The following is a 23,116-nucleotide window of genomic DNA, read 5'->3' as shown; positions in this document are numbered from 1 at the left end:
TATGATTTACATCCAAACAAACATTTTATTTATTTAAAGGAGAACTCCGGTCAATTTTAACATTGAGCTCATTTTTTTGTACATTTGGAGTGCTGTCAATACAGAGAACAACGACAAAAATCGGTGTTGCCTACACCGTGTTATCCTCTTTTTAAAATTTGCACCCTGTTGACTTCAATGGGGCAAGTTTTAAACCTGCTTTTAGCCTCTTAACATCCTTGATGTGTCATTACAAGTGCACAGGTCATGTGAGTGATCAAAGATCACAGGTCAAAGGAGTTCTCCTTTAAGAAGCATCTTAACTCACTCCCTTCTGGAGATTATTTTACTGTGTTCAGTGATATTTTTGTTTTCTTATTCATATTTATTAATTATTCCCACATCTGCCTCCTGCGATCCTGATCTTTGTCCCCACTTATGCATACCATACAATGAGCCAAACCACCCAAATTCAACTTTTCCTCTCTATTCCATCCCTTCTTCATCTCTGATGATAGCCCATGTGTCATGTGATAGCATTCAATATATTTGTCTTAATTATATGTTTTACTAAGCTTATGTTTTTGATTTAAATACTAAGACAGAGATATAAAAATAGTTTCATGAATTATTACTCAGATTGAATTCTGGAATACTTGATTATTATTATTATTATTATTATTATTATTATTATTATTTAAAGAGGTGTCTCACAAAAGCCGCATGCATTTATTTAATTAAAATACAGAAACAAACAGTAATATTGTAAAATATTATTACAATTCAAAATAGCTGTTTAATATTTGAATATATGTTTAACTAATTTATTCCTGTGATGGCAAAGTTAAACTCTCAGCATAATTACAGTCTTCATTGTCGCACGATCCTTCAGAAATCATTCTAATATGCTGATTTGCAGCTCAAAAATATGTCTTATAATTATGAGTGTTGAACACAGTTGTGCTGCTAAATTTTATTGTGGAAACCGTGATAGATTTTTTTCAAGATTCTTTGATGAACAGAAAATTATATCATTAAATAGTTTATTTTGTTTTATCACAACACTTATGTTAAGACTAAATTCCTCTGTTGTGACTGTATGATTGTTTTAATTGCAATTCATTAATAATTCCAATGCAGATTCCAATTCAGTGCCTTGTAGCTTGTGAGCATTGCAATTCATATTCCAACTGAATTGAAAATCTTAAATTCTATATTTTGCCCTTTGTGTTAGGAAACACATTTTTTTGCAGGAGTAGCTGGTGACACACCTCTTTCTGCTGTTGTATGTCTCAGTGAGGTGTACTGTGGGTAATGGGCAGCTCTGGAGCGCCACTAACAGCAGCTGCTGAGGAGAGCCGAGTCTCTGACACTCACTCTGAGAGAGGAGCTGGCTCCATTAACAGCCCTATTCACTCGGCTTAAGCTACTCTGTCAGCCACTTCAGAACCATTAAAGCTCTGCTGGGAGCTAGACACAGACGAACGAGGGAGACAGAAGGAGAGAAGAATGAGGAAAAATAGAAGCAGGGGATGCTCTCAGTGGAACTGAGTGATGGTATAAATAGTTGGAGTTGTAGAGGTAAATTATTCCTAAAGACATTAAACAGTAGTGAAGCTAAGCTCCCTCTCTCTCTTCCCCTCGTGCTTTCTTTTTCTTTACCACAGTCACCTCGTATATTTATGCCTGTGCTGGATTGCCTCGTTTTTTTCCCCTTCTTTTTCTGAAAAGGGCTGACAACACAAATATCTGTTATGTGTCTGATATAATGAAGCTCAAGAATGTGTCATCATTTGTGTTTCTGCAGCATTCACAGCGAGATTTGCCTTGAATGTTTTTTCTTCTGCTTTTTTTGTGAGCCTCGGAGCTACGGTGGCTTCCAAAAGAACTTTTGTTTTCAGCATAACAGTCTGAAAGGACAACTGACCTGAAAAATTTTCATGAATTTCTAATATTAAAATATTAATAAATATTTGTAATAATACCATTTATTTTATTTTATTCCTGATCAATGACAATACATTGGATTTGATTTGATTACCTAAATGGTTCTTAAACATTTTAAATTTTTTTCATATTTCTTCTTTGTTTAAAAACTTTCTACTTTTAGATCTTTGACCTTAGACAACAAAGTTTTCATGGGTGAATATCCACTCCCGGCCCCTAAATGGCCCTTCGTAATCAATGTCGGCCCTTAAACTTTTAAAGAATGGAAATAGCAGACATCGGGCAACTTCTCTGAGTACATTTACACAAAACTCGCATTACAGACGAGCTGTCAGTGAAGTGTAGAGGTTCATTTTTATGTGTCTGAAGCACTAATGCTTTTTTTTTCTTTTTTTTTAACTCTGAGCTCTTTTGTAAATGCTGATTGATTGAGTGAGAAGTCAATCCCAGCCTGCTGTTCACGAACCCACCACTGGGCATTCACAAAGATTTTAAATTAGGGACAGCTTTACTTGAAAGATACATTATTGATTGGCCATAGATACTGAAAGCACTGTTTCTGTTGTGGAGAGAAGAGAAACTAAGGCAATACGTCTAAGTCTCTTTTACCCCATCCATTACTAAACATATAGACTTATTCATTCATTTTGCCACATTGTACTTAGCTACAAAATGGATGAAGTCCAAATTCTGCATTCTCTGCATTACTCCTAAACCCCCTCCTGTTTTGTCTTTTTTCTTAAGGCTCAGATATGGCAGTGTTTTGTCTTCTGTGTGGGAAGCGTTTCCAGACCCAGAAGGCTTTGCAGCAGCACATGGAGATTCACGCCGGCATGCGCAGCTACATCTGCAGCGAGTGTGAACGCACTTTCCCGAGCCACACGGCGCTCAAACGCCATCTCCGCTCGCACACAGGTGAGCTTTACCTGAACATCACTCACACTGCCGATATCTGAGTCATCTAAAAGCACATTAATAACTTCACACCTCTGTGTAATGCAGAAAAGGGCAAGCGGGCCACTAGCTGATATGTGGCAAAGTTTTAAAAAGAGTTCAGAAGGAGCATGTTCATATAGTCTTGCTAAGGTTATATAAACCTCTTACTTGTCCTCAGACAAGCCAGGTGAGTATCGACAGAGTCAGGTACATGTTATCACATTTATGCCCAAGAACCAACCACCCACCTAGGCAGGAAGCAGCTTAATTTCTGCAACAACAAAAAAAGTTAATGCTAACACTGAAGGCAATGCTATCATGACCGTTATGCAACAAACTGAGTGAAAACTTACTCTAATAATGGCTAGTATGTCAAACCTTTTTTGAATAAAGATTCAATGCCAAGAACATATCGAACTTTATCATCCAGTGACTTCTTCCAGCAATGGAAATTGTAAACAAAACTTTATCTCCCTACAGTCTGTGGGCGGCCCATCTGAGGCTTAGACTGTTTTCTGACAGCCTTTTGTCTCTCACTCTACCTCACATCCCCCTTTCTCTCGACAGTTTCCTTCAGGGTACCTCGACGCTTAAGTCAAACCCCTCCATTTTTTTTTACCATTCTACATTATCAAATGACCCGAAATTGACAACAAAAATTGTAATTGAATTATAATGAGGTAGGGAGAAGCGTTGAGAAACTCTTGTCATTGCAACAGGTAGGATTGCAATATATGAATATACACTCACCTAAAGGATTATTAGGAACACCATACTAATACTGTGTTTGACCCCCTTTCGCCTTCAGAACTGCCTTAATTCTACGTGGCATTGATTCAACAAGGTGCTGAAAGCATTCTTTAGAAATGTTGGCCCATATTGATAGGATAGCATCTTGCAGTTGATGGAGATTTGTGGGATGCACATCCAGGGCACGAAGCTCCCGTTCCACCATATCCCAAAGATGCTCTATTGGGTTGAGATCTGGTGACTGTGGGGGCCATTTTAGTACAGTGAACTCATTGTCATGTTCAAGAAACCAATTTGAAATGATTCGAGCTTTGTGACATGGTGCATTATTCTGCTGGAAGTAGCCATCAGAGGATGGGTACATGGTGGTCATAAAGGGATGGACATGGTCAGAAACAATGCTCAGGTAGGCCGTGGCATTTAAACGATGCCCAATTGGCACTAAGGGGCCTAAAGTGTGCCAAGAAAACATCCCCCACACCATTACACCACCACCACCAGCCTGCACAGTGGTAACAAGGCATGATGGATCCATGTTCTCATTCTGTTTACGCCAAATTCTGACTCTACCATCTGAATGTCTCAACAGAAATCGAGACTCATCAGACCAGGCAACATTTTTTCAGTCTTCAACTGTCCAATTTTGGTGAGCTCGTGCAAATTGCTCGTGCAAATTGCCTCTTTTTCCTATTTGTAGTGGAGATGAGTGGTACCCAGTGGGGTCTTCTGCTGTTGTAGCCCATCCGCCTCAAGGTTGTGCGTGTTGTGGCTTCACAAATGCTTTGCTGCATACCTCGGTTGTAACGAGTGGTTATTTCAGTCAAAGTTGCTCTTCTATCAGCTTGAATCAGTCGGCCCATTCTCCTCTGACCTCTAGCATCAACAAGGCATTTTCGCCCACAGGACTGCCGCATACTGGATGTTTTTCCCTTTTCACACCATTCTTTGTAAACCCTAGAAATGGTTGTGCATGAAAATCCCAGTAACTGAGCAGAGTGTGAAATACTCAGACCGGCCCGTCTGGCACCAACAACCATGCCGTGCTCAAAATTGCTTAAATCACCTTTCTTTCCCATTCTGACATTCAGTTTGGAGTTCAGGAGATTGTCTTGACCAGGGCCACACCCCTAAATGCATTGAAGCAACTGCCATGTGATTGGTTGATTAGATAATTGCATTAATGAGAAATTGAACAGGTGTTCCTAATAATCCTTTAGGTGAGTGTAAATATGCTCCTTCAAACATTAGTTAGAAACTCAGTAAATATAAATCAGCATCCTTTAAATTTAGTTAGAACAGACTTTAAACAGATTTATACAGTTATCTCTGTTCTTTCCTTCAAAACAACGAGCAGATCTGTAAGGTTTAACAGTGAACAGAAAGGACCTACTCCATTTGCTTGCAAGAGTGCATCTTTCTCTTGCTTTCGCTCTCTCTGTCTGACCTGAAATACCAGTAAGATTGTCAGAGACAGTTGAAGTCTAGACTCAACATGTAAATTTTTGATAAGACAGGCCAGAAATGAAGCGAGGTTGTTTTTTTAAAGAGGCATTAAGTATGCGCTCCATCTCGCCACAGACCGCCGGGTACATGGTTTTTCCAGAACAACATCTGAAAGGACATTTCGACACTCCTAACGGAGTCTGAGTAAATGTCAACTACTATAGATATTTCACCAAGCAAAATCTGTTTTTCTTTAGTGGAATTGCAGCATTTTTAAACAACATAAACTGTGCTAAGCGTAATTAATTCAGATTTTTTTGTGTTTTATACCACATATCAAGGGTATAATAAGCGGTCAGTAGCTGTTCACAAAATTGGAGGATTGTTTTTTTTTTTTTTTTTAAAGGTTGCACTTTCAAAACTAAGGAGACTTATCTAGGTCTCAGGTGCACTTGATTAAACAAATGTAGTCTCAGGACATAACTAAATTCTTTCTTCTTCAAAATCAAATCAGTTTTCTCATTTCTTTCTGTTTTTTTTTTTGTGTTTAATTATGGATAAATGGAGGATTATGGATAATTTCTGTTGAAATCTCTGACTTTTAATTGCTGACTTGGACATTTTTTAAGACTCAATTTCATCTTTATTAAATCAATCATGCTAATGTATCTACAGGAAACAACCAAGAAATTAGTCTTTCCTTTGGGGGTCTATAAGAGATCTGAATTCACATCTTTGCCCACTAGGCTACATGGTCACCAGTATATGTTGTGTTTTGGATGCTATGGTAGTGTCACTACCAGGCCTCCTAACTAGTTAAATCAGCAAGCCTGCCTTGGTCAACCATTGTCATAAAAAAAAGCATGCTGGTTAACCAGCATTTTTGCTAATGAACAACGAGAGATATTGGTCCACCAACACTAACCAGAATAAATCATCTGGTCTTTTCATAAATCCTGTCTTATAGTAATATAGTATAGTAGCATGTTTTTAGGATGCAATAACAAAATCATAACCAACAAATACAAAATTACTCACAACATAACAGGTAGGTGGACATTTGACAACATCCACCTGTATATTTCATATGATCCGCATTGTATTTACAATGCGAGGGGCAAATCAAACAATGGGCTCCGTGCATCTCCAGTTGCTCCTCTCTTTATTCTGAACATGCAGCCTGTTCTCATTAATATGCCATTCCTGTTCGCTCTCCATTTCACTGCCAGACCATTTGCAGACAGTGGCGGCTGTCTATGTTCACAGCTGTGTTTGATGGTACAGAGCACAAAGCTCACATTGCTCATGGCACAGACAGTCTCTTCAGGTCGGTCGGCCATGACTTTCAAGCCATTTTGTCAGGCAGGGCAAAGCTTATTCAATATTTAAGAATGTAAAATGCACTCCTTTTTATTTATTATGCACCAGTAGTGAATAACCTAAAACGTGCCGGCATCAATAAAACACTTTAATGTGTATTGACGCCGCATTTAACTTGTATGACATTGTCAGCACAACAATAGACTTGGAAACACACTGAAGCTGATACCTGTGGATATTTCCTCCAATGGGTAGTTGATGCCAGTGACTTGTTCAGAATGCGCACACAGTAGATGGGGTTAGCGCATTAGCATGCCTGTGGTGTTGTGAGTCTGGCCTGCCTGCTGCCCGCCTCTGGGCAATTAACTTTAATGACAGACAGGCTGAAGGGCTTTCAGAAGGTGCATCGGATAAGTTGATACAGATGCATAAAGACTGCCACTCTATCTATCATCTCATATCTGTTCACTAGGGATCTCATCTGTCCCAGCCTGTTTTTTTTTCTCTCAACCCAGATAGAAACCCATTCATCTCAGCCAGAAGTGTATTTAAATGTGAATGGCGGGCCGTGATTGGCTTAGAGAACGTGCTCTGGGAATTTCTGCATTGTCTCTTAAGAGGAGGGTTTAAGTCAGAGCATGACGGAACATAACAAGAGATGCAATTTATTCCTGCGCACGGCTAACACTTGGACAGGGAGATAATGAAGAGCATAGGTCGCCGCCGATGACTTTAAATCCATGCCGCCCGGGCTGAAATGTATTAAATATTACGAGCGTTATATGCCGCTGCTGTCTGAGGAAATGATATGAGGGGCTGTTAGTCAGAACGGGAAAGCAATTAGTAATCGGCCGACGTTCGAAATCACCACATATCAGACTCGTACTGATCACTGACATTAGAAAAGCCAGCGGAGAGAAATGTGCTGGATAATTCCCTTTCAACACCTTACTCGATATTAATAACTTTGCAAGCTGCATCAATACATGTGAAAAAAATGTATAAAAATAACAGTTCTTTGTGATCACTAAGGAAATGTTAGTCTTGTTGTTTAATATAGATTGACTGAAAAATCCAGGTCATACTAGCCTAAGGTGGTCAGCTAGTTCAAGCTATGTTTTGAAGCATTGTTAACCAGCTCTAACAGGTCAGCCTTAGTCCTCTGTCTGTCGACTAAACCAGTTTGGAAGAACTGATGACCATCTTCAACCAGCGTAGAAACCATGTACAAAGAGAGCCGGGTATTGATATTTGATTAAATTCTAGTTCATATGAAGCTCTTGAGTTGATTCAGTTTAATTTGATTCCTATTCAATTCAGTGTTGGTAATATTCATTATAAAAAATAGTTTTCATATAAAAACCTTAAACTTAAAAAACTTAAATGAAATAAATAACTGAAATAAAATAAGTTGAATTTGAAGTACTAAAATGATTAAAACAAAAACTGAAATTGAAATAAAAATAAATGTAAGCTAAATAGAAATATTAAAAAGCTAATAAAAATGATCAAATCACATACAATTAATACAATTTAAATGAAAAATAAAAGCTAATTCAAAATATTAATAAACACTATAATAGCATGTAAATAATGTTAAAATAACGCTAATTTGATTTGATAAGTTCCGATTCATGTGGGTATTATTTACGTTTATTGCATGGTCTTTCTGAATACTCGATTCTGATTGGCTGGAAGGTGTAATATAACCGTTTTATGCACAGATAGTTCCATGTCAGTTTAATCACCGTTCTATATTAATGCGCTGTTTTTATTGAAGCGCACATACACATACGTCACTCGCACACAGCGAGTCAACATTCAAGAGCACAGAAACTTATCAACGCTGCCCCGCGACTTTTACTATTAAAATAGCTTCGCTACTGAATCGCTACATTATATTTCTCAGCAACGAAGGGGTTACATTAGCCTGACGACGTCAGACTTCGTACTTCCGCTCAATTTCATTTCGCTTCTGTACTCAGTCTGAGACAGCGACCTGTCTCTCCTGTCTCTCAGTAATCGATTGTTGAGTTCACGCGCATGATCATAGGTACTAAACCAATGCGCGTGAACTCGACAATCGATTACTATGGACTTTGACCGAAAACAGGATGTAAATACAGGTATGTGCGCTGGCTGAATAAACATCATTTTTATTCATATCTTTCACATCTACTGCAGTCAGATTGACCCGCGTTCACTCCGAAGGAATCACTCACATGACCTGTGCACTTGTAATGACACATCAAGGATGTTAAGAGGCTAAAAGCAGGTTTAAAACTTGCCCCATTGAAGTCAACAGGGTGCAAATTTTAAAAAGAGGATAACACGGTGTAGGCAACACCGATTTTTGTCGTTGTTCTCTGTATTGACAACACTCCAAATGTACAAAAAAATGAGCTCAATGTTAAAATTGACCGGAGTTCTCCTTTAAGCTCACAGCTTCAATGTGAATAGAGAGAGAGACTATGAAAAGACACAGGTACAAATCTCTCATCTCTCTCTCTCTCTCTCTCTCTCTCTCTAATTAATTCAAATAAATGCTATAATTCATCCATTCAAATAAATGTAATCTTACCGCACTACTTTATGTCTGTGTCTGATTCAAAGCAAACAGAATGCTAGATCTATAAGCTGTAACTGATGAAAATAACCGTCAATTTTACCCTTCAGCTATAACAGCTTTAAGCTAGCAAATTACCCTGGTATAAGTGCGATAATCCACGGCTAACTGTGCATTAAATGATTACAATGCACTTTACGGAGCCAACCTCTTCGTGTCGAGATTCTGTGTGTGTGTGTTTGATGGACACTTTACTATCCCATGAGGCCACGGGGAGAGGATTTGTGAATGCCAGTGAAGCGACGCAACTGATGACATTCATACTACACACATACATACTATATAGAACATACATTTTTAACGGTCTTGAAGTAATAGGGTACCCACTCAAGAGAGTATGCGATTTTGGACACAGCCTAAGGCTTTGACTCACTAAAAAGATCTGGCTCATTAGTCAATAGAGTCATAACACTACACTGGTCTCGTGTTTTATGTGTTATTTATTCCCTGCAGCACTGCTGAAAAGTGGTGCTAGAAACCATGAAAAAAATGTGTAAAATGAATTTAAAAAAAGCCACTTTCCTTAATTAAAACAGGTGAAAGACTTAATCGTTGTCTCTCTGCACGACAGGTGACCACCCGTTCGAGTGCGAGTTCTGCGGGAGCTGCTTCCGTGACGAGAGCACGCTGAAGGGTCACAAGCGCATCCACACCGGAGAGAAGCCTTATGAATGTAACGGCTGCGGAAAGAGGTTCAGCCTGAAGCACCAGCTGGAGACCCACTACCGTGTCCACACAGGTCAGACACTTTCATTCCAAAGGTTTTAGAGCAATTCACCTCATCTTCCCAGCCCTGCGGTCCAGCTGATGACTGCTTTACTTTACAAGTGATTTCAAAAGCCATAGAAGCTCACAGGTTAATAGTCACACACTGGGAACACACTGACCTGCTCTTCCAGCATGCTTTGCAGTTGGAGATATTTGACCCAGCGTGGTGCCTTCAAGCAAATATGATATAATAAAACAAGACAACAGCTTTGTAAAATGATAAATGAATTGTATTACATTTTAAGGCCCCAGTTTTACGCTGAAGAATTCAGATCTTGACATTTTCGGGTCCACGCTAGATTAAATTCCTTGTATCTATTTTGTTCGGTCATGGTCTCACTATGGTGGCATATTAAATCTTTCAGCTGAGCTGGAATTACAGGCTGATTGCTGTTGCTCTCTGGCCCTCAATAAGGCAGCTGCTAAGCTAACCTATCAGGAGGCCCGTCAAATAATTGCTGTCTTTGTGTCAAGCGGGGCTGCAGACACGGGACTGGACAGGTGAAGATAACAAGAGCAGAAACTCTCAGCTGAAAGGCCACTGCTCCTTCACACAACCAGCCGGAGAATCACTGACATTTACCCTTGCTGTCAGTGGCGGATCAATACTCTGTTTGCTCTGCTCAGTGACAGGCAGCACACCCACAGATCTGTTGTTCCCGTCCTGGACACCAGGTGGCATCTTAACTCCACCTTACTAGCCAGGAAGCAGAGCTAGTGTGGGAAATCTGGTGCCTGTTGCTGTCTTGATAACCTTTCATCTAAAGTCCCAGCCATCATTTTCTTTTCCAGTGAACGTGATTATTTTCCAAAAAAGTTTTTAAATATGTTTTTCAGGATAAAAAAAGTATGCATTAGAAATATCATCAATTATTTTAAATAAAAAGAGTAATGAGAATGAGAAATGCTGAAATGAAGTAAGTTTAAAGGTATAGCGGAGGATTTTCTTTTTCCGGGTGGATCATCAAGACTATTGGTCCTCCTAAGTGTCAATCATTCTGGTGATATGTTTACGTAAGGCCGTTGTACGTGCTCATGCACACGATTCACACGATGGCGTGCGCTCAAAACACAGGTTGGGCTTCCCACTGATGCCTCAGTCGCGAAGTTTCTACTTGACAGGTAAAGTTTGGCATGCTATTTGGAGAAATCCATTTAAAATCACTGCTAGTAAAAGTTAATGTAAGCTATGATTAGCTCGTGCATACGTTTAATAGGCGTTTCCTCTCGGAAGCAGGTAGAGTGTTGCGCATGTGCATTTTTTCAAAAAGTGGAGAGGGCGGTTCTTTTCTAAAATTCGGGAAAATCCTCCGCTATACCTTTAAGGTCTTGTTATATTTGAATGATAATTACCCTGGAATACATTCATAGATCCAGACATCTATCACATTATGGAGGTAAAATGCATTGTGATTCCCATTTAATGCTGACTTTAATCAACACAGCTGTTTCTGTCATTTACACATTATTGGTGGTTTGAAACGTTCTGTGCTTGTTCTCCACAGGTGAGAAGCCGTTTGAGTGCAAGCTATGCCACCAGCGCTCAAGGGACTACTCCGCCATGATCAAACACCTGCGTACCCACAACGGCGCTTCGCCCTACCAGTGCACCATCTGCCAGGAGTACTGCCCCAGCCTCTCATCCATGCAGAAGCACATGAAGGCCCACAAGCCCGAGGACGTGCCCCCAGACTGGAGGATAGAGAAGACGTACCTGTACCTCTGCTACGTGTGAGACGGAGCCACAAAAAGGAACGGAAAATGGCAAGATGCGCCCAAGGACAATTCACCTGAAGGTTTGCTTTTGGTCCAGGCCAAAGACAGTAGGGCGCGTGGTCAAACTGATGAAATGTGATGTGGAATTTTTTTTGACGTTTTGTTTGTGATATGCATTTGTGCACATTTTTAGGATGTAACTGCACTCAAAAATGTTTATGAAATGGAAATGTGATATGCGATAAAGGGATGTGAATTATCAGAAAGTGTTAGTACAGTCCACCACTATGACGAGAATCCGTTTGTCTGCATTCCACCCTGTTGATTGGAAAAATTCACTGCATGATCATACTTGTTTTATTCAAATAAGGATTCCTGCACTTTTCCTCCATGGATGAAACCCATAAGCCATAGATTTTCAAGACCCTAAAAAATCACTTGTGTTGACGTTTAGAGGTGGGGCGTATCATAGGGATCATCCAATAGGCTTTAGTTACATCGAAAGCATGATTTTAAATGGTCATGGTCTGCTAAGGCCCAGGTATACTTATTTTCTGCGTTCCGCTCCGTCTCACGCACAGTTGTGCGCGCAAGCCTTTCAAAGTATACTCCTTTGGCCGTGAGCGCAGAAAGACACGTTCGTCGCATGCGCACTAGTTGATTTTGACTCCAAGTGCTCAAATCACAGAACGCAGGCGGCCGAAGTATACTTTGGGCTTTAAATGTCAACGTTTGGGGCTACGCTAGCAACCTCTCAAAGCTAACAGACAAACTCAAAGCCTCAAATTTAGATTTCTGGTGGTCTTAACAGAGCTATTCTGAGTCAAATAAAAACATGGACCAAAGCTTAAAACTCGCATACATGATCAAACAGAGGAGCTAAACACATTAGCGGATGAAATTATACCCTTTTTAGTAAATTGCTCCCTTAAGGTCATTTTTAGGCTTTCTAGGCCTCAATTTTAGTGATTTTTTTATTATAAGTAAGTGTGAGGAAATGCACAGGGTTGGACCCATTAGTCATTTTCTTTAAAGCGTAATAAAGTGCTTAACAAAACAGCTTTTCTCAGAGGTACATCCAAATTATGCTGCCAAGCAACCGTAGTGGATGTTCAGGGACATGTATTCAACCTTAAATAACTACACTGTGCACTTTCAGAGTTTCAGAGGCCCTTTTTTGTTGTTGTTTTCAGCACTACAGAGAGGTTATTCTATGTAATTTGCTTTCATTTCAGTCTCTTGCACACCAAATAAAACAGTATGAGAGTTGATTGCATTTTTACGTTCACACGGCAACATTTTGCTATTGCAGGCATTTTAGTCTAATGAATTGTTACTATCGTACCCATAAATCAGTTTATGAATTAAAAAGAGATTATTTTTTAGAATCAAATACCGAAATGCAGTATATGTTTCTGTGGACATGTCAATATATGTTTTGCTTAAGATACTTAGCTAGTTAGCTAGCCGTTATTTTTTGAATTCTGGCATCTCTGTTCAAACGTTTTACTTGAATTGCCTAATTTTGTTACCTCACATGCTACTTTTTTTTTTGTACTAGTCTTTGTTTCTCATTTCCTGCTGAGCTGCTAAAAACCGCACAATGCAACAGAATTCATCGGTATCAGAAAAACACATCATCAGACCCACACGGAAGCCAAGAGATCCGAGACATTTAAGCAGAATTGGAATGGCCATTCACAACGTTCTATACATTTGCGTTACATTTGCGTTGCATATACGTTTAGCAGACGCTTTTATCCAAAGTGACTTACATTGTATTCAAGGCATACATTATATCAGTACAGTATATATTTCTGTCGTCCCGTATGTGTTTATGTTTTGATTAATTGGCAAATGATTTAGTTGGAGTTAAAACTGTAGCTCTTTACATTTAAAGCGTTTTACTATGTTTAAATGTATTCCACACTATTGGAGTATTCTCCAAAAAATCTGTGGAATAAAGGTGGTGTTCAGGAAATTTCCTAATACACTCTCGTGGCAATATTGAATTGATGGCTAATTCGTATTAATTTGAAAGATCTCATTTGTATGTTTTAGTACGACCTGTTTACGGCCAACTGACGGTTAGATTTCAGGGTGGACCTTCATGCTTAAGTTTTTCTACAAATCGTACTTTACTGTACGAATCACATTGTACGAATTCATACAAAATCACCACTTCATAAAATAGTTATGTTTTCCCATGAGGTCGGGTTGGAAATACCATCACAATCTCATGACAATTCGACTACTTTCATTTAATTCGTAATCTCATTTGTGTTTTTTTGTACGATCTTCTTACACCCCAGAGATGGTTATGTTTAGGGGTGGGGTTAGGGCTTCTTCTCACTTTTTTCTACAAATTTTATGTTTCCTTACAAATCACATTGTACAAATTCTTATGTAATCGACCGTACGAATCACATCGTACGAATTTATACAAAATCACCACCTCATAAAATAGTTACGTTTTCTCATTAGTTCGGGTTGGAAATACCAACACAATCTCATGACAATTCGTAACTATTTTACATTTAATTCGTAATCTCATTTGTACGTTTTCGTACGATCTGCTTACACCCCAGGTTATGTTTAGGGGTGGGGTTTGGGCTTCGTGCTTACTTTTTTCTACAAATTGTACGTTTCCTTACAAATCACATTGTACGAATTCATACAAAATCGCCACCTCATAAAATAGTTACGTTTTCTCATTAGTTCGGGTTGGAAATACCAACACAATCCCATGGCAACTATTTTATGTTTAATTCGTTATAACATTTGCATGGTTTCGTACGATCTGCTTACCAGTGACGGTTATGTTTAGGGGTGGGGTTTGAGCTTCATGCTTACTTTGTTTAAAAAAAAATTACATTTCATTACAAAACACATCGTACGAATTCATACGTAATCACCATCTCGTAAAATAGGAATCAACGTAATTCCGATTTTCATGTGAGGACGAACATTTTTCACCAAAGCAGATTTCGCAACGCAAGTTGGACATGCAAATTCGCTGCGTTCGAAAGTGTTTTTTTGTGAGTGGTGCTTCATCGCCACAGTATTGACAATGGACAAGCTTCCCCCCTAAAAAAAAAAAAAAAAAAATTCACTAATGTGACCACACCTTACATGCGGGTTCCGTCTGGGTCTGTGCATTATTCAGTGGTATTTTAGCGTTAAGCGTAGTACAAGTGTGCATATCTTGTCTCTCGGCCATCTGTTTCAGGACTACCTTCTCAGTTTTGCACTAAAGCAAAAGCACACTTTTGTTTTGCTTGTAACTAGCATTTTCATTTACACCCACTCTCATATTTCAATTCGCTAAAAAATCCCGGTTCATTCGTCATTATATTTACACTCCTTATGATGAAACATAATCAGACTAAAAGAGTAGACGCATACATTCTAGATAATTTTAGAATAGCATTGAAAAAATGTTTAGTTATTAGATACTTGAGGGGATAAACTTGAAACAATGTGAATAAAAATGATCTTTTTATGTGAAAATTATTCAAGCGGTAAGTCATCAGAGATGCGGTACTGATGCGTGCAGTTACGTGGGGATATTCGCTAGAGAAAACAAACGAATAGGTGATTTTCTGTGAAAATAAATCTCTCGACAAGAGCCAAACGCGGCACTTTGATAAGGGAATATGTTGTATTTTTGTACGGGGTATCGTGCGACCCTTGTTCTTTTGTTCGTTTTTAGTGAGGCGAATATTTTTACAGTATCTTTTGCATCTGTGCTTGTTCTTGATTTGAGTGGAAAATTGTTTTCTTGTGCTTATTTTACAATGTTAAACATACAAGTAGTAGATGTTTGTAAAAACATATTGTAGTCATTGCTGCTGGGTGTCAGTTCATATGATGATAATGATGATGATGATGATGATGATTCCACATTTTAAGTATAAAATGACATTGAGTGAACTAATGCCAAGAGCTGTAGGTCTACGACAGCGTCAAGGAGCACAAGCAACATGTAAGACATGAAAAGTAAAGCTGTATCTGTGTGTTTGTATTGTGTTCACCGATCACTGTAAGATTAGAGTCACCTATAAGGTCTGTACTGGTCCTCGTGTGTGCAGTGTGAGTCAATGTGGTCGATTTATTCAGTGTTAAATACATGCACCGAGAGGTGCTGTCACAGACACCCTGTAAATGATTTGAAACATCTTCTGCCCTTTGTATTTGTGTCTTTATGCAAAGTCACCTTGATATGAACTGTGCTCTTAGGCAATCAGGGATGCCTTCGTTTTACCCACAGAACATCAGAAATATAGATTTCAGGATAAACACCCTACTTTCTCCGTCTTTATGGATACTGTGTTTAGGTTTGTAACCCCTTTCAGCTACCTTTTTCAGTCATTGCAAGCAATAAATCTACAGGTCAGCATGTAAGTGAAAACTTGGCATCCCTGCCACTGTATCACTGTGTTTTACTTTGCTTTCAGACAGGAAGTAGCCATGTCACTCAGTGCTCCCATATTTGTGCCATTGTTACACAAATTAATACTCGGACTGAGGATCCACGTGGGACCAAACGGCCATTTCGCTCCATTTGCCTTGTTCCAGTGACAAGACCGTGTTCTTGGTGTCGAAATGGTTTTACATTCGTCATGTTTTACTTTTTTGTATTGTCTACCTCAGCACCAGTTCTTTGTGTAACTTTTAAAAGGTGCCCAATTATTGTTACTTTGTTTTGTGCATAAATTTTGTATTATAGCCTTGTAGGGTTTTTGTTCTTCTCTTTATTTCAGCATAGAGATGCTGTTTTGAAGCACTGTGTGGTGTTTTTGATGCTGCAGATAGAGGTGTAGATTCCTTTCCCCTTCTCTATGTGGGTTCAGACACATCTCTGTATACGTCAGTGTTCTAAAATAAACTTGTAACAGAAATGCCATGCGATTGAGAGGTTTTTTTTTTTCCCACCGTTCTAAGCTGTCTGTGTGAGAATTGTGTGAGGGGGATGATATGATCATTTTTGTTTGACTTGAGCGCTAGTTCAGGAATGTTGGGTTTGTATTTGGCGATTGAGTCCTCTAGTGGCAGAAACCAACATTAACGTAGACTTGCCCATCTAAAGCAATTTGTCAATAGAAAGCAAGATCATTCAAATAACACAAATGTGACCTATAAGATGATAGATAAAGAAATTAAATGAAGGACCTGAAAGTGCAAGTGACACTTATAAATATGGAACATTGTGTTGTCCCATAAATATATTTTTTTAAAGTATTAATAGGCTAATTTTTTGTTTTGTATTGTAAGAACTATTATACATGTTAGATAAATAAAAAATTCAACTTACAGATTTATGACCCTGGGCGACAAAACCAGTCACATGGGTAAATTTTATGAAATTGAGATTTATACATCATCTGAAAGCTATGATATGATATGTTATGATAAGTAAGTATTTGGCCGAGATATTTGAATATCTGGAATCTGAGGGTGCAAAAAAAATCGAAACATTGAGAAAATCGCCTTTAAAGTTGTCCATTTACGTTTGCGATTGTGCTGCATTCACTCACAAAAATAAATGTTTTATATATTTACGGTAGGAAACTTCTTAATGGAACATGATCTTTACTTAATATCCTAATGATTTTTGGCATAAAAGAAAAAAACGATAATTTTGACCCATACAATGTATTGCTGGCTATTGCCACAAAAACATGTGCTACTTATGACTGGTTTTGTGATCCAGGGTCACATTTATATAAAATGTAGCTACCTACTGTCACAGTTGTGTTTCTGTATGAGTCTTGTTTTCATTAGTCACATGTCTTCCTTTGTTCTGTTTTCCCGCCACTCCTTTGTATCCATGGTTACTGTCATCATATCAGTTTTGTCACCTGTTTAGTCATCATCGTCATTTGTATCACCTGTGTTCTGTTAATCAGTGTTCATCTGTGTTTGTATTGATGTTTGTAAATGCATTAAAAGTTTTAGACTGATACAAATACGATATTGACTGTTGAAGTATGAAAAGAAAACACTCAGAACAACTCTACAAAGTATTGGTTTTTTTTAACACGCCAATCAAATTGCAACCTCATCCCATGTGATTCACTTTGCTGTTTACCTGTGGAATGGCTTTAAATCCTTAGTGGCTCATTAGGTTTGATGAAAGTAATTAAAACTGTCATTAATTATTTAAACAGACCCTATTTAGCCTTTTAATTGCTAATAAGCATGTTTGTTTGGAAAGCAATCAGTGTGACTGAGGCATTAACTAACTGCTAACTGTTAACAGGAGAAAGACTGAACAAATGACATGTTGTAATGACCTGTGAGCTGTAATGAGGTCTACAGTGAAAACAGATGATTAGTCCCGAAAGACAGTGTTTCACTTGTACCTGCTTTTCCTTCGTCACAGAATACTTTGCTTTTGTGCAAGGCGACCTTTGAAAAAGCTTTCATCCACCAGGTCTGGATCAGCTTAGTGATGTTCGATTAGTGAACAAGTTGTTGTTTTGAACTGGTTCTTTTTAGTGAGCTGGATGAACCAGTTTTTCAGGCTTAAGATAGCACTGATCCACATGTTACTCAATCAAAACTCACGTTTGGATGTGCCTGACAGTCACTGTATTGGAAATATATGATGCCTGTAGTTCTCGAATCAACAGTAGTACACTGTTGTGACAGGAGCTGTCGGGTTAATGGGTCTCGAATCAGTTATAGGTTAGAATACGGTTAGAACTCAAATGTCTGTGAAGAACCACTTGGCAGCTACTACTACGAGCATGTGTGAACCGAGGGCTTGATCCTAAAATTTGAGTTAGAATGGTTTGCAAGAGCGATTATAAATACTGAGGCTGTAAAAGCAGACTACAGTGAGATTTCTTGTTCGGTCTAATGATGTTTAATGTCTAGGACAACCTCTGCAGTCCCATTGATTACACCTTTTTTTTTTTTTCAACGGTCCACATTATTTCAGGCATTTAACCAAAAACCCATAAAAAAAAAAAAAAAAACACTGACTCGTTTGACACTGACCGGAGGTGGTAAAATGTCCTAACTAGTTTCCAGGTTTTAGCCTACAAAAATACATCAGCCAGGCTACAACATTTCAGCCTTTTATTTTCTATGACATATTTAAGGGCTGAATTTTTATTTACAGTAGGGCCTATATAAAGCTAAACTACAATATTAATAGCACATTGTTTGATTTCTAAAAGATAAGTTACTAGGCGATTTCAGAGAGGTTAGCAATAACAAACTAGCATTGAAAGCATAAGATCCCACCCTCCCTTCAGAGTCTCCAAAGCCACGGCTCCTTTAAAACATGAACGCGAACAGCCAGAGCAGAGTCTGCAAAGCGTTACTATGATGGCGTTAAATTACCTTGTGTAATGTACTTTACATAACACAATAATGAATGTAAACAACTTAAAGAGCTCTGACTTGTACCACCTGACTGACTCATTTCGCCATTGATCGTGTTGCCATAAAAACGCTTAATTCTGAGGATGCGAACAGCTCCGAGCAGAACATCACGGGTTGCCATCTCTTAATTATTATAAATACGACATGGCATGAACGCTTGTTTTGGTTCGGGAGGAACTGCAAAAGGTGGCTGCTGTTTGTTTGCGGTGCTCGGTTACTGTCTACAAGCATTAGAGGTCTTCACGGGTCCACTTGGATCAGAAAACCCAAGGTCCGACCTGAGACTCGAGTGGGTTCGGGTCCAAAACTTCGACGAGTGCCTTGGATACGGGTCGGGTCTTTGCTAGTTAAAAATAAATTGTGTTTATTTCTGAATGGACCCAAGAAGACCCAAATTCTTTTAAGCTATGTCGGGCATTTAACAAAATTGTATTATTTAAAACAATTTATCATCTCAGTTTTACTAAGTTCTCTCTGCATCCGCACATCTATGTGCAATGGACGGAGTATTCTCGGTTTACTCAACGTAATGGTTGAGAGGAAGAAAAGAGACATTGCGTAATAGCTTACCTCCTTTCTTCGAAATTCCTGAAGCCTGATTGAATCACGCTATTGCACTTGCTATAGCCAATGGCGCTCGAGTGCTCACTCTGTGGGTGGGCTCAGCCGTTATATAGGTAGCGCAAGTAGGCCTATGCAATGCATGAACAGGGCAAAGGGCGCACCTCTGAGACTCCTCGTCAGAAGTTGGGTCAGGGGAATGAAATGCTTCCAGCTTTATAAGCCAGGCTCTGAATGGCATTGAGAGCACTTTAGATGTATAACTAAGCCTAGACGTAAGCCTCACCATACAATCGTTTGGTCCAAATTGCATACAAGCACTATTGACGGCGAGAGCTTGCAAATCCCCGACTCGCTTCCAACATGTTAAAGCGAGCAGTAGCACCGCCTTGATTGAGAGCACTCTCAAGCCACTCATCTTAGCTGGCTCAAAGGGGGGGGGGTTTGGCAGCGCACTGAGCACTAATGATAAGTCCCATACTGGCATTAGACGACGGCAGGGAGGATTCAATCATCTCATGCCTCAAATAAAGCTCATTATTAGGGGGTGTTTACCTACTGCGCGACCCTCTAAAGCAGGGGTCACCAAACTCGGTCCTGGAGGGCCGCTGTCCTTCAGAGTTTAGCTCCAACCCCAATTAAACACACCTGAACCAGCTAATCAAGGTCTGACTAGGCATACTAGAAACTTTCAAGCAGCTGTTTCGGAGCTAAACTCTGCAGGACAACGTGTCATGGTCTGGGTTGATGAAAGGAGCGAGGACTCAAGTGCAGGAACAATGGGTATTTATTAAGTGGTAAAAATAAAACAAAAATACAAACCAAAAACTCCCCGTGGGGGAAAACAAGGCCAGCATCAAAATCAACAGAACTACGGCAGGGAACATAGACGACGAACCAGCGCAGGACTGCAAACACAGGGAGACTAAATAGGGAAGCAAACAAAAGAGGGTAACGAGGGAAGGCAGGTGGGGCAAATGAATCAATAATCAGGTAACAAGATGGGAGGGGCTAGACAATCGTCAGGAGAGCACAGGGCACAAGGAAACGCATGACAAGCCATGTGCTCACAACAAACAGGACTATAACACAAGCACATGACAAACCGGGAGTGTCAAAGCTCTGTCGCCGCCAAACCAAGATAAAAACTAGACAGAAGTGACAGAACCCTGACACAACGGCCCTCCAGGACCGAGTTTAGTGACCTCTTCTCTAAAGTGTTATGAAAAGCAGCAATAGCGACTACATAAACTTTCAGCGTAGAGTGCAAGCTGTTTGCGAACACCTTCCACTTAAAAGTGTAAAGACATCTTTTTGATGGGGCTCCTGTCTCCGCACTCCTTGCCTCTCTCCTTCCTGATTTTCTTTAGCACTAGTGGGATTATTTTGACTGGGGGAACATTTGTTTTTTGCTTCTTGGGTCAGTGGCTCGACAGCACATCCCCCGAAAGGAGAGCGCTCGTCCGACAGAAAAATAGCAGGCACAGGCAGTGCACATTCTTCTCCGAGGCGAAGAGGTCGACCTCCGCTTTGCTGAAGAAGCTCCATATCAGTTTCAAGGTCTGAGGGTGTAGTTGTTCGCGGCTTCTCTGCCCGTGGCTCAACAGCGGCGGGAGGGGGAGGCGCAGAAGCCAGTGGGCCCTAGCACTGCTTCGGCGTGTGTTTGGCCCAAGCACAACACACATTCGTTGTGAGTCTGGAACCTGAAGTGACGTTCACGTCGATTTGGCATTCAGCTGCTTCTGTGTATGGCGCAGCTTATAACCCTTTAGAAATGCCTTTATGGAAAGTAGATGTCATGATATTTGTGAATGTAAGGTACTCAAATTTCCTCTTATTTGTGATCTTGCCTCGAGGTATGAGTCCCTTCATCTATGGATTACGAGACAAAAAGTTTTATAATGCTCTTTAGCATTTGTTTGGTTGGTAATCAGCGCAAAATAAGAGATGGTGGTAAAACTGTTAGAGGTGTCCTAAGCATTTCTATACACAATTAAACCTCACACCATATAGTGGATTGTTTCATTAAAATAAACTGCACCAATGTTTAACAATCATATAAAATAACTTATTTATAAAATATTTTGGCTGGCAGTGGGTATGCTATTTATGTCAAAATATATTTGATGTTTACATCTAATGTATAAATATAATTATATAATTTAATGTTTAAAGTTTAACTTTGTAATATTTAATAATCTTACTTTAAATAAACCTGTCAAATGTTATTGACAAATACAAAATTGATGTCCAGCCTAGGAAAACTTACATTTTCACCCTTTATTCAAACTTTATTATTAAAAATGTGTCAATTTTGTAAGCATATTGCATAGTTGTGCTTGGAATCAATTTTTTTTTTTTTTTTTTTTTTGTGATAACCCAAGAGTTATTTATTAACTTTGTATCTGTTCAGAATGAACCTGCTATTATAAGACAAATTGTATATATATCTTTTATCTTGTTCGACCACAAGGTTTTAAAATAATAAAATACTCAGGTAACTTTTAAACTGCCTTTCCGAATTCCTGTTCCTATTGAATATGATCTTAGATATGCACATTAAATGCGTGCATTAAGGAAATAATTTATCTAAATGAGGAAAATAAAGGAAACTATAATTGTTCTAAAGTAACTCCATAGTTAGATGGGGAACCAGTGACCAAGTAGTAGATTACAACGCGGTCACCAGCATCAGTAGTTAGTGTCATATCTGCTCCTGCAGTATCTCTTACTCACCACAAGATGTCACGGTCCACCGTCTAAATAACTATACTAAATGTTTCTGATCTCTTCTACTCCTGTGGTTCTCAGCCTCAAACCTCCAACAAGTCATATTTTTCCACCTCAGGAATTAAGACCTTTTTTTTTTTGTTTGTTTGTTTTTTTTAGATGTAAAGCCATAATTGGTCAGAATTATTGACACCCCTGATTAATATGATCAAAGAGGGCTGTAAAAATTAATCTGCGTTGTTAATCATTTCGCTCGTAAACAAAACACCCAAAATTCAATGCAGCGTGACATCAACTTCACATTCTCTATAAGTTCATTTTTAGACATAATATTTTCAATTTTGACTGTTTTTGCTCTATTTTGCCAATGTGAATAGTTCCAAACAAAGCAGAATAGTTGCATCTTTCAAAAATGTGTTTTGTTCTTGAGTGTTTTTGACTGGATGACTTGGGTGAGTCGATGATTCAATGACCCATTTATAAATGATCAACCGGTTTAAACAAATCTGTTAAATTAGTGATTTAATCTGTAAAATGAAAGACTAATGGTTTTAGCATTATTTTATTTTATTTTTTTCTAGTGTTAATAAGTGTAATTAATTAAAATATGTTCTACACGATGTAAATTTTAGTTTATTTTTATTTTTATAAATAACTATGAGATGGGTGGCCTGTATGGCCCCTGCCCCCAAGAATATCTGTACACACCCCTGAAACACTTTAAAAGTTAAAAACAAGTTAAACACTTATTCAGTTAATACTCATTCAGTATGTGATATAGTCACATTTTAATATGTTGTAGAACAAACTTTCATTACTATTCTGTTACGCAAGTTTAATGTCAACACATGTTCTGTCAGTTTCCTTCACAACAGAATGTATAGGAATTCTGTTGCATTCCAAGATGGGAGGAGCTTTGACATCACTGCTGGTGAGTGAAACCTT

At 38.9% G+C, this 23,116-nt stretch overlaps 1 protein-coding gene across 1 annotated transcript in view; it reads left to right on the top strand.

The window, feature by feature from the left end:
* Positions 1-12,902, top strand: part of zbtb16b (zinc finger and BTB domain containing 16b) — a 48,581-nt gene extending 35,679 nt beyond the window's left edge. Inside the window, exons 5-7 of the mRNA XM_079885539.1 lie at positions 2,671-2,841; positions 9,573-9,740; positions 11,275-12,902. Of these exons, the coding sequence (XP_079741665.1) occupies positions 2,671-2,841; positions 9,573-9,740; positions 11,275-11,504 (569 nt within the window). The 3' untranslated portion in view covers positions 11,505-12,902. The remainder of the gene's footprint in view (positions 1-2,670; positions 2,842-9,572; positions 9,741-11,274) is intronic.
* Positions 12,903-23,116: the final 10,214 nt, after the last annotated feature.

Source organism: Squalius cephalus (genome assembly GCF_949319135.1).
Source record: "Squalius cephalus genome assembly, chromosome: 11".
Taxonomy (NCBI): Eukaryota; Metazoa; Chordata; class Actinopteri; order Cypriniformes; family Leuciscidae; genus Squalius; species Squalius cephalus.
Note: the sequence above shows the minus strand (reverse complement) of the source record. Positions and strands in the feature narration are given on the sequence as shown.